This window comes from Falco punctatus (assembly GCF_963210335.1).
Source record: "Falco punctatus genome assembly, chromosome: 10".
In the NCBI taxonomy this organism is placed as follows: Eukaryota; Metazoa; Chordata; class Aves; order Falconiformes; family Falconidae; genus Falco; species Falco punctatus.
In genome coordinates, this window is record NC_137590.1 from 26,078,915 (window position 1) to 26,091,797 (window position 12,883).

The 12,883-nt window shown below is 39.9% G+C and overlaps 1 protein-coding gene across 3 annotated transcripts in view; it reads right to left on the reverse strand.

Moving 5' to 3' along the window:
* Positions 1-11,741: 11,741 nt before the first annotated feature.
* The window catches only part of WT1 (WT1 transcription factor), a 37,634-nt gene continuing 36,492 nt past the window's right edge, over positions 11,742-12,883 (reverse strand). For all 3 annotated transcript variants that reach the window (XM_080405877.1, XM_080405876.1, XM_080405875.1), the window contains one exon: positions 11,742-12,583. In XM_080405877.1, coding sequence (XP_080262003.1) covers positions 12,462-12,583 — 122 coding nt within the window. In that variant the 3' untranslated portion in view covers positions 11,742-12,461. The remainder of the gene's footprint in view (positions 12,584-12,883) is intronic.

Here is a 12,883-nt window from a genome sequence, read left to right on the forward strand (position 1 = left end):
GAATCATAAATTTGTCACTCTCCAGACAGCTGCTAAGTCAGTAAAATCTTGATCAAGTAGGGATTAGTCACTGGATTGAACAATTAAGACCTGTGAGTGCATCTGGCCCTCTGTCAGAGACATGTTTATTGATAAAAAAAATAGTTTATGTAGAGGTTTAAAATGTTATTAATTCTTAAGTGGGGCATAATCCTTTATCTAGTATATTGTGACACATAGCTAACTATCCCACTAAAGTCTTGTTCTGCTCAATTGACTATTTAAACAGAATTAATCTTTTGAAATAATGACTGCGAGCCTTTGCAAATTATCAGAGTAGAGTGCAGTGAGAGATGTCATTTACAAAAATTGTTTGCTTCCATGTTTTTTTTTTTTTAATCTGTAAAAGGAAACAGCCTTTCAGATCATCACCTAGTTATATTTTTATTAAAAAGTTCATATACATTACGCAATATATTTCCTACACAAGAAAAATATGTTTCCTGCAGAGAATTGGCATATATGCACATCTCTGAGCTGTATTTTGAAAAAATTAAGGCACAATGTTATACGGAATGCTATTTTGCACTGCTTGTTACATAATGGAAACAAATAAAAGAGATAAGCACTTCCCTCATGTTAGTGACCCCTAACCAAAGCTTTCTCAAGTAGAGTTTTTTCCCATTGTATCACGTATCCATGTTTTACCATGTTCTATTTTTGTTAGTTTATTGTAGGAAACAGTAGATCTCTGAAATGTCAAATGTTACTGTTCCATGGCTGTAAATTTTACACCATTTATATTTTGAATTTTTTAGATAGTTTTTTAACTACAGGTATAGATGCATTGACATTCTGGGTACTTCTATAGTTCTTCAGTTGCAGAGTTTTCATTGTGTTGACAACTAACTGTGAAGAACTCGGCACAGGCTAAAAGCCTCATTTCAAGCATACTACTCACAGGAGTAATTTTTGTTCATCTTTGTTCTGACTGGGACTTCAACTAGTGAATTAAAACTAAGTGATTTAAGGTATAATTAACCAATGATACCATTAATGTGTGCAGTCTTGTGACCTGATAGATTTGGTGCCTGCCAGGTCTGTAGCAGGTGATCATTGACCAAGCTCTTCCAGTGCCACCAGTATCAGTTTTTCTGATTTATCTGGTGTGATGAAAAAAACCAGCAGCATTCCTGTATCTGTAGATAAAAATGTTATTTGCTTACCTGATGGAAACCTCCATGTTGTACTTGCTTGTTATGAAAATGATTCACTGGAATTACACCAGACAAAGCAGAAAATTTAACTGGCATTTTCTGCAGCCCACTGTTCTCATTCCATAGTGCTGACCACAAAACTTCTTTTTTAAGCAGATCTGTACCCTTCAATCCCTTTGCTTTTCTCACAAGATACTGAAACAAAATTTGGTTTGAGATTTGAGAGAAACATCTTGTTCAACTTGACATAACAGTTTTCAGCATTTTATTTCCACTAAAGAGACTCAAAAGGTTACAAGTAAATTTGGCCCAATGAAACCGAAAATTGGGACAGATACCTAAGTTTGGCTGCCCATATAAAAAATAAATACATATCCCTAATTAATTTAGCAATTTGCTCTATACTGCAATGTTTCAGACTTCAAAGCCACATCAATATAAGATCAATGCAACTCCATACAAGAACCTATTCTTGTTATAAAGATTAGTATCTCCTTATAGTAACATAGCAACAGTATTTTATCTTGCACAGTTACACTGAGCAGCACCAAATGCAGTAGCATGTGCAATAAATAATTATCACAGTGTTTAGCTATGTTAAGTGTTTACACTTAACTGAAAATAAAGGTATATGTAATTTCGGCAGTGCATAATTACTTTCTGTATCTTTAAAACACTATCCACCACTTGTTACCAACTCTGTGACTGGTGCAGACTCTAAGTAAAATGTAGCAATAAAACCAAGTATGGTTGAAAGTGTTCTCAAGGAACAGTTTAGTCAGGCAGGTACTTTTACCTGCCGTGTTAATATTGGCTGGATTTAGTGCAGGGGTACGGTGGAAAACTTCAGGTCTAAATTAACCATCTTCTGGTTTTTTAGCTGAAAAGATGAAGGGAGTGCCAGCCATTTCACAGACATAACATTTCTGCAGCCCATCTCGCACAAGGAGGCCTCACACAGTGATCTCGATGGCTTGCTCATGCAAGCCAAAAAGATGCCCTCAAAGATACCTTTTGCAGAATCCCTGAAGTGCTTCATGCACACACAACTGTGAACACACAGGCTACAGCACACAGGAGGGGAAGTCTTAGTCACTGTTTAGTCAAAGGTAACAACTGCCACAGGCAACAGTGTACAGAGGTGGCCAAGTCCCTTGGGACTGCTCCTCGTCTGGGCTTTGCCCAGTGCTGCACTAGCACTGAGGGTCATCTACGTGGGTGTTTGGGGCTGGGCCACGTACACCTGCTGGAGCTGGAATGTTTAAATTTGTATTCACTATTGCAAATTCTGCCTCAGTATCACACCCTATGTTCTTTGTCAAATCACAGGGAAGGGCCTCTTGCTCAAGGAACACAGCCCAGATTCTTCTGACAACCGGGTTGGATTAGGGTGATTCACTTCATGAATCAGACAGAACATGCCCTACACTAGCCATTACTTTTCCATGCTGCTTAGAAGCATAACTTTGTAAATACTCTAAAATCCTGCTCTCATGGGTCACAGTCATTTCATTTTGCCCTTGCCTATGGCTGATTAATGCAAATTAAATTTCAAGCCAGTCAGCTCAAGCGATCTGCATAGTGTACAGAAATCCAGAGGTTCCACTAGAAGGCAAAATTGTTTTCACCAGTTAGCAATGTTTTTGGAAAAGGTCAGAATTCTAAATGCACTGATCTAAAAGAGAATAATTAAAAAATTCGATCACAATAATCTTTGATTTAAAAGAAAAATTGAAAAATCCAGCTGGGTTACTTAAGATTTTTTTTCTGGGTTTAGTGTGTGTCTGAATAAAAACATTTAATATGTAAAACAACAACACTGCCTTTAAAGATGGATCTCTGCAAAAACAGCCAGGAATGTACTAAGCTATTTCCAGTAAATAGCCAAGTTAAACAACACACAATGACAAAATTTCCCCTGACTAAAACCAATGTTATACATTTCATGACTATTCACTACATTGCTCCTGAAGCGAGTTCATGGTTGGGGCCAGTATTTCAACTGGGTCTCAAGATTAGCTCAGCCCTATCTTCTAATATTGAATCTCATTCCAGGCAGAGGAGAATTTTAAAAGAACAAACAAACAAACAATCTAAACCTGCCCTAGGTTTCTTTCTCACCTGAAATTTTATTCTACTCAACTAATATACAGATCTTAACATGTTAAATGCAGAATCACATATCAGAGGTACTAGAATCCAGCTGAACTACATGATATACAAAACATAATCCTAACACATAAACTTTCCTTTAGTCTTGCTGTGACAAGAGCATGTGTCACAGAGATGTGACAGAACATCCTCTAACTGTATACTCATGTGGAATAACTAGGATATTAATCTGGAACGATCAGTGGGTTTTGAACTTAACTCAGCAATTTCTGGTCAGGTAGAAATCTTACCCAACTTCAGGAATATGGGGCTTTTCTAAGAGTCTAAGATTGCAGATTCAGCAGAGGTTCATACTATTAGAAGTGCATTACATTATATTACCTTTATTAACAAGGGAGATTAGTGTTTTAACGGGCTGGTCTCAAAATTCATAGTTAATTGTGAAATCCAGTCTTTAGTATTTTTTGATTCCCTACAGTACCTTGTTCCAATAAATACTCTGGTGCCATATAGAAATTACATTGTGTAAGTCTCTATTAAACAAAACATTTCAAGATGTTAACCCTTAAAAAGAGCAGTATATGTTTTGCTGAGGTCATCCCCAAAAAATTGGTTTGGGTCAATCTGATTTTTTATGTGATTTTGGATATCTAGCCCATACAAAACTTTTTGTAACCTAATTACATGAAGCAAAATAGCACATCAAAGGAAAAAAGTGAGCTCCAGTGCCCCTTCACTAAGAAAAATTAACTTTTTTTTTCTTTGACATTTTTTAATGAAGAAGTTTAGCACTCTCTGAAATGCCCAAGAAAATATTTGTTCTCTAGGCTAATGTCACCTATCTATCTAAGAGGTTTTAAATGTGGTTCTAAAGCAAGCATTGATGAATTCAGAATAACATTACCGAGGTATCAGCTGCTTCATGTTTGCCATTGTGGATATGAAAATTCCCCTGTTAGCTGAGTGTCTGTAATTCAGGCCAAGCTCATAATAAAATGTTTGGCTGGATGATCAGTGATTGATGTGCAAGGAGCTGGGGGACTTCAGTCCAGCTTCTAGTGGGGGCATTCTCCACATGCACAGCCACGAAGCATGAAAGCCGCAGACTGGGAGGGCAGGAAGACCAACCTGTTACCTCCACACCAGGCGCTAGTCTAGCACTCTCCAGTTTTGATCTGAAGTACAGTGGTAAAAGCCTGAAGTGAAAAATATACAGCTACTGCCCTAGTCTCTCTGTGCTGTGTAGCTAAAAGCAAGGCTCTATCACTTCAGGCAGGAGCACTTCCCTATCAGTGCACTCATTAATTTTTTGCCTTCTAATAGTTAATGATTTGTTAAGGAGACAATGGAAATGTCTTCAGTGTTTGATTCAGCTTTAGAATAAAAGGGAGATTCTGAAAGACTTAACTATTAGGCCTGTGTGTGGTAGATGAGAACTAAAGGGTTAAAAATACTAATTGTGGGCAGCCATCAAGCAGCAGAGAGTAGCAAACATACTGGATATAAACAGGTGATAAAAGGCGATAAGAGATGACAAAATTAAGAAAATAAAGAACACTGTTATAAAGATTTATAGATCAGCTAAAGCAGAGAAAAATAAATGATAACAAACACTGATAAAAAAGCAATGGGGCATCAGCCATATAAACAAGCAGGAAACTTCAATGCTTCTGTATAGTACTATGACACTGGTTTGTTTACACCAGCATTGACCTTTTGCTCCCAAAGAAGTTTATTAACCGTCTTGGTCTTTCTTTGTGTTGCTTTACTCATCAGGAGAAAGTTGTACAGGGCTGATTCTGATGAATGGCTTTTTCAGAAAGTCAAGTTATCCTTGACTAGATGCAGATGGCCTAGTAAAAAAATGAATGCTGCCAGCAGACATTGTCTTTATCAGTAGTAAAAGTTCAGCAGGGACTAGACTTCCTCATCTCTGGCCAGAGAAACCCAGCCTTCTGTTTCAGCACCATATCACATATTGTCCTAATGAATTCTTGTAACACACTGCAGCCCAGATAAATATGCTTATATTAATGTATTTTGGCAGTCTGGGGTATGGTACAGAATTGACACAAGTGTTTGGATTCTGCCTGGAGCAGACCTTAGGAATTTATACAGCTTACAAATATTAGACTGTTGTTAGGTTGTTTGTCCTGTGTGACAACCTGCAAACTGCAGCTCATCCTCCCCAGCCTGGCTTCACAAAGGGGAAGCCTGTACAGCCACACTGGAGTCCTGCAGCTCGGCACGGGGTAAGGAAGCAGCTCACTCACTACTGGGTTTCGTTCATTCCACAACAGCACCAAAACTAATTTGAGATTTATATTTCAGGCAGTCCAGTGGATGTTCACCAGGGCGATATCCACTGCAGGCAATTCAGACCCTGCTGCCATGTGACCTTTTCTTTCTTTCATTCTCTACTAATTCTTCCTTCTAATAACAGAAACACGTTATCGCCACGCTTCTGTGGTAATGAGCAGTGCATGATTTACAGCACATCTCTCTTCAGAGCATGAAGCACCATCCCAGGCAGCCTCAAGGACAGCAGGAGCTTGTCTTTTGAAGAATGCCACAGGCAACCAGATTTTTACAACTCTGTAATTCTCAATAGCTACCCAGATCCACTTGGATAAATGCTGTAATTACAATAACAGCACAACTGTGTACTCGGGCAACTGAACTACATTTTGAGTTGTGTTACATGATAGTCTTCAGCTCTGACTGCTGCTTTGTAAATCCTGTAACTTTCTGTTGCAAGTTAGGAAATTCCTCCAGCTGGAGCAGGCAGTTCCCAGAAACGCAGCTGTCCTAAAAGCAAGAAAACCCTCCAGGCTGAGCCGTCTAGCGGCTGAGGGTGAAACAGCTCTCCTGCTCTAAATACAGGTCTTTGTTGGGCTGGAGTACTTGCTGTACAGTAGATAAAAACCCTTTTATTTGCCTTTACAATGCACCTTTACTGTGCAGCTAGACCGATAACTTAACCTAAAAACCTCAGCGATGCTGTTAAAAATGTCAGAGACCTTCCTGGGAGGAAACATTAAGCAGAAGTGATTCTTGTACCAGTAGAGCACGTGCACGAGGACACGACATTTCCCAAGAAACTCCAGAGCAAGATTTTTTCTGGGCAGTGAGGTTACTTTTTTTTTTTTTTTTAGTTATGTTTTTCAACATTTCATTCAAATGAATGGGAGTTCTGGGGCATGACTCAGATGAGAATGAGCCATAAAAAGAAACAGTCTGAGAATAAATACAGTTGTATTTCTCTCCTGCACCTCCATACTAAACTGTCTCAGTATCCTGTGTTTTTTATAATCCTCTTGCACCAAAAAGGGCTTTTTTGATGCTGGGGAAGGGCAACTAGTTTTATATTAAATTTATCTAGTCATTCAAGCCAGGATGATCAGTCAGGTCTTTCCATTACTGCTCAGCCCATTTTTGCAGATTAAGATCTTGGTTCTGCCAGAGTTCATCAGAACATAACTAGCCTGTTTCACACACACAAAAAAAGCAGTGATGCTATTAAATTATATTTATACCTACAGGATAAGCATTTAGTCATCAGGAATAGAAAAGCCCTGCCTGGGACTATACTTTCTCACTCAAGATTTTCAGTGCCTTTAAACATCTGTCTTTTAAAACCTTATCTGTGGCTTGCAGCCTCTTCAGGGCAGAGTCTTCCTGCTACTCAGTGTTCTTACAACACCTGGCACAAGATTTGGCCGTGTTATGTGTCTTCTAGAAGAATGCCATCTTTCAGACCATCCTCACTGCCAAAGCTAACTTTTTTAGCAGCAGAAGCTGGCATTTGTGTTTGGATTGCTATCTATACAGAAAACCACACTTATTTATTTGATGTTCTGGCCTACTTCCAGTGGCCGTGCTGGTCTTGGTTCCCTCATCACCATCATTTAACAGCCTTACTGTGCTGGTGGAACCACACCTGCTCATTGGTGCAGAGACTGCCAAACCCAGCACTTAAACTAGGCTTCATCATGCTGCTATTTGAAACCATGAACGTTCTGCCAGCTTTTTTATGGGAATCAACACAGGCTGTGCTGACAATGTGAAAGTTTGCAAAGCTTCGTACCAGCAGAGAAGAACATAATCCTTGTATGTTTTGTCTTTCCCTCATTTGAATCATATTCTAGCCAACCCTGCTCTTTCCTATATTACAAGCAGTCTTTCATGAAAAAAAGAAAATAAAAGTTTTGGGGTGGTTTTTTCCCTGTTTTTTCTTTTGGTGTCTCTTCCTGTGCTTTGCATTGGTAACTTGCAGGAAGAGAAACTGCTTTGGTAGAAGTTTTTCAAAAATTCACTTTGTAGCAAGTCTGTCAGGGCATCTCACTAGTGGAACTAACTTAGGACCAGTGCATTAAGAGCACACCCATTCCTGCCTGCCAGGCTCATCTTCCTTTCAGCCTGTTCTGGCAGTTTCCCTTCATGCCTCGCCAGATGATGCCGGCAGCCCTGGTAAGTCTCCCCTGAGCACCGAGAGCTGCTCTGCTCCTCTGCTGAGCAGCCGGGGCTCAGAGCATTCCCCGAGGCTATTGGCCTACCACTGTCCTCTGGGTTTATCTCAGCTCTACCCCCGGTTTTGTCACTGTATCCTTCAATCCCCTCTCTCCCCATAAAAGTGTCTAGCTGTCTCTTAAACTCACTTTACCATTTGCTTCTTTGACCTCACTTGGCAACTTATCCTTGTGTTTATTATTTGAGGTGGAATAGTTCTGGCTACATTCCTGGTTTTACTCTTAATTGTCTAATTTTTAGAATGGTGTCAGTGGGGTTGGGATTTGGGTTCGGGCTTTTTTTAACTCATCGCTCTTGTGACCAGGTCTTCTCTTTCATTAGGCTCCTTTGTGTCATCAGGACTTCCAATAACTACAAGAATTCTAATGAATCTTTTATTGGATCTACCCAAATATTGCAGCTGGGCTTTCTTGTCCATTAGTGCCATTCTGAACTACATACACTGCTTTTAATTACTTTTTTGTTAATTGGGGCGGGGGGGGGAAGGAGGATTTTCCCCAAGCAACAAAGAGTTCCCTAACTAAAAAGCTGAGTGATCCTCCTTGCCTGTACCAGCCCCAGTGGGAAGGTACAAACAGGGCTCAAGCAGGACCGAGCAGCAGAACTTGTTCACGCCCTCTGGCAGCATACCTGTGCCTGCTGGTGGCCTTTGTGTACCCACCTCCTGCTCAGTTCAGGCAGCTCTAAGGTGTGTGGCTGTGGGTGCCTCCCTGGAGCCTCTCGATCCACTCCAGAGCCTTGTCGGGCTTTTGGACAAGGTGCTGGGAGCAGCTTGCTTACCGTATTGGATTTGCTGTCAGGTCAAAATGATGACAGGAAAAGACTGTGCATGACAGGGTTTTCCAGTGCCTGTTGTCTAGGGAAAGGGAAGGAGGAAGAAACACTGGTTTAAGGCACCTACCTGCATCTTCAGGAACTGTTCCCGGTTGCTGTAAGGTTGGTTGGTGGAGCAGTGAAAAGAGTCCTACTGACATCCTGAAACAGATAGGCCTGGCTGGAGTGGCTTCTAAAATGAACAACTCCCCTAACCCACCAAGGAAAAAGAAGGAAAGCGCTACTTCTTTGCAAGTCCCCCCTTCCCTTCCAGGAATCGGCACCTGTCTGAAGGACGGACTCGCCTTCAGGTCGGTTGCCTAATTGCAGCAAGTTAATGCCTTCCCTGTTTGTTCAGTACAGTCCGTATCCTTAAAGAACATGATGTGCACCAGAAGCAGACCATGTGGTTACAATTCAGGCACGTTAGCTCTCGTGTTTTCCCAGAGTAGAAGGGACCCTTTGCTGGATTCACCTACCTTGAAAAAATTGGTGCAAGTGAATTCCTGAATCCCAGCTGATACCATCGAAGAAAAGGTCACTTTCCCTTTCCTGCCCAACATATCTTGTACATCATGAAGCGACAAGAAAAACTGGAATTGTTGTCTCTATAACGAACATGCTCTATTCTGGGGTGCTATAGAAGCTACAGGACAGGAATGGTGTGCCAATCACAGTAAGACATTAACCATCAGCCAAAACAACTGGTCACTATTTTCAGTTGAAGAACAGAGGGCAGAGGCATGAAAGATTTGCTCAATTAATTGTGGGACTGAAAATTTTCCAGAGAGCTAAGGATACTTGTAAGATATAATAGAGTGCAGCCCCCTCATTCTTCATATGGAGGTCAAGCTCTCAGAGACTTGGCCTGCTGCACAGTTTCTGCTTGCTGAAAAATGAGGAATATGCTGCATGCTGCAAGAACCAGTGTCTGGGGGCTGCTTCTAAGAAATTCATGTAGGAAAGCACTTCAGTAAAGGTGGCTTACCTTACTGATAGAATCCTGAAAACAAGGAAATGAAAGGGAGAGACATAAAATGCCTCTCATGACAAAGACTGTAAAATAACTGGGAATAAAAATTTTAAAACAACTTGTACACATTTACCATTGTCCTCACTGTACTCGGCAGGTTGGAGGTTGCCATGATCATCAAAATCAAACAGTGGAGTAGCAGTAAGTACTTCCGTTGAAGAAGTGGCAACAGCAAAAACAAAAGGACATGCTCTGTCACTCATCAACCCACGCTTCATTTTTTGCAGCCATCCATCATTATTGTTTGGTATGCAATTCGCTAAGCAGCAAAACCATGGCTGTAGTTATTTACAGCTTACTGGAAGTCTGGCCTGCGCTGCAGTAGAGGTTTGGTTGTATTTCACAAAAGATAGTTTTATTTATGTTTGACTAATGCAGGCACAACTGGAGGCTGAGTTTTCTTTTTTTGGCTTTTAGTGTAAACACTCATGGCAGCGCTCTATTTTGGGTGCAGGCTGAAAACCAGATTGTTTTGTAGTTGCAGAAGACTGCTGGGTAAATCAGAGGACATCGTTATTGCGACTGAACTTTTCTCTCAAGAAAGCAAGGAGGAGTTGCTTTATTTTTTAATTCTGTGCAGTTTTAGGTACACCATTCACTCCAAATATTTGATGTTTGCCACACTTGTTATGAGTTTCTCCAGAGAGATGCTGGCTTTTGGCAGCAAAAGATAAAGTTGACTGATACAAATGAGTCACAGTACCCCAACAGTAATTAACAGTGATGCAATACCCATGCGAAAAAGAGGACTTGAAGAATTAACTGTTGAGTTTTCTTGACGATGCAGCTGCACTTTAAGAGAGAAAGCTCAACCCATCATAGAACTCCATTGTGTACATTAGAGAAAAAGCTTGGCAAGATACATTAAAGATTTTTGCTAAAGAGATACAAATATTTTGCAAGGTCAAAGGGCATTGAGGCAGGCTGTACTTACTTCCAAAGAAAAGTAGGCAGTATGACAAAGAAACAGTAATTTTTTTTTATCTTCATTTTCACACTTCATCATCTAAGAAAGACTGTCTTTTTCAACCTGCTGAACTGATTTAAGCCACCCCAACTCTGAGTTAACTTTTACTTAAAAGTCAGTCTATGACATCCTAATCTAAGAAGTTATTTGTGCTTATGGTTTCAGCACAATTCTACAGAAGGCCAGTACTGCTATTTATAAACTGGATTTTACTGTTCTGTAAAATTCTTACACAAATCTTACAGGTCAAAAGAAAAGGAAGAGTTTGGTAAGAAGACGGATGACTGAAGCAACTGCTTTATAGCACAATATGAAACTTGACACTGTTTGCTGCTGCCAGTATGATTCCCAAGTGAGATGGATAAATTGTGGTCAAGACCTGGACAGGTTAACTAGTGGTCATCAGTGCTGGTGGTACCTTTATATACAAAAAAAAAAAAAAAATGGATACTATTGGACAGGGCATTTGAAATTTAATACCAGACATGAAACAAGACATCTGTTGGACTCTCATTTGTTTCTCTTTGAATGGGCTTTAATTGAAAGCTCAGTGAAAAATGCAGGTTACATTCTTAGTGTTATCAATAGCTTGTAACAGCAACAACATCAGAACCGTGATGCATCTAATATTTATACACTTTCTAATTTTAGATGTCTAAGAGCAATACATTATCAGATATATATATACACACAATCTCAAGCAATTAAAAGTAAATAATAAACCCCTCCTCCCAAAACCCTGAAACAATATATTTCCTTACACTAATAATGTCTTCTTCACATATACTTGACAAAGAGTCTTTTTAAGTTACTTATCTTAAGAGTAATCTGTTAATGGAGAACCTGGACCAGCCCCATTAAAAGTTCAGTTTTAAGTTTATACAGCTTGCTAGCCACATAACCAGTGTGGCTTTACATTGTAAACAAATCCCAAATGTCTACAATGATTGGAATTAGTTTTGTGTAAAGGAGATCTATGCATCTCATGATAGAATAAATTTAATTCAATACATTAAAAAGAAAGAGAAAAAAGGAGAGAGTTAATTGACAAACAAAACAGTCTTGAGAGATCAATTATGCAATTATTTAAAAAAAAACAAGTTAACTTAATGGTAAGATTCTTCTTTTCTGTACAGAGAAGCTCTGGTTCATCTACGTTTAGCTGCTCTAGAAATATGTCCTTTAAAAAAAGGTTTGATTTGTGAAATTCAAAAGCAGATCTTCCAACTTTAAAAGCTTGCCCTTTGGCAGTACAAGTACAAAGTTTACCAAAAGTATCTCAGGTGATTGTTCCATCTCGTTTGGTGAGGACAGCTGTAGTAGCATTTGGAAACCTCCACACATGTACAGATGAAGTAAGCGTAAAGCTTACCTTCAACAGGGAGGAATCACTCTCATCCACTGCAGGGCTTAAAAAGGTACAACAGTGTGTACCTAGAAAAGTTCAAGTGAAAATAAAACCAGAAAACTGCAGGCAGATGTGAAGGTAAGCATAGTTTATAATAATCTTGACTGTGGCAATCTTGCTTACTTTTTAACTTACTTTTACTTTTTAAAAAAAAAAAAAGGTTTTTTTTTAAAAACCTATTACTTTAAAATTACAAATAAAAATCCCTTGAACTTATTGAATAGGAACCTGTGTAAGTCCAAATGGAAGACAAGGCTGAGCAGAATCCTACAGTTTAGTTAACTTGTGTCAAATGGGATGCGAAGACAGCTGCAGCTTTCTGACAGAGGTGATCGAAGAAGGCTGATAAAGTTTGCAGTAGCTCTTAATGTCCCATCTGGTTTATTCCCTTGTTTGAACTGTCTAAAGGGCCAACTGCAGTTTAGTCATGTTCCTCTGGTGCATGTTGTGATGACGAACTAATTCATCAGACCTGGCAAATTTTTTTTGACAGCTGGGCCACCGGCAACTGAAAGGCTTTTCACCTGTTAACAAAACACCCTGTTATTAACTGGGTATACAGCTTGCCTGAGACACTTATTTGTCTTCTCTCTGCAGGGCTGTGAGGAGCTAGGCAGAGCCCCTGCCAGGAGGAGAGGCATCCCAGGCTGTCCTGAGAGGGTGTGGGAGTGCCCTCAGTTGCTGCTCGCATCAGCGCTCGGTGCTTTCCTGCATCTCCCTCAGCTGAACTTTAACAACAGCTTTTTCAGATGACGTAGAACATTTTGCAGTGGTTCATTCCTGAAGACAGGCCCCTACTGAACACCATGGCGCCATGCCTATTC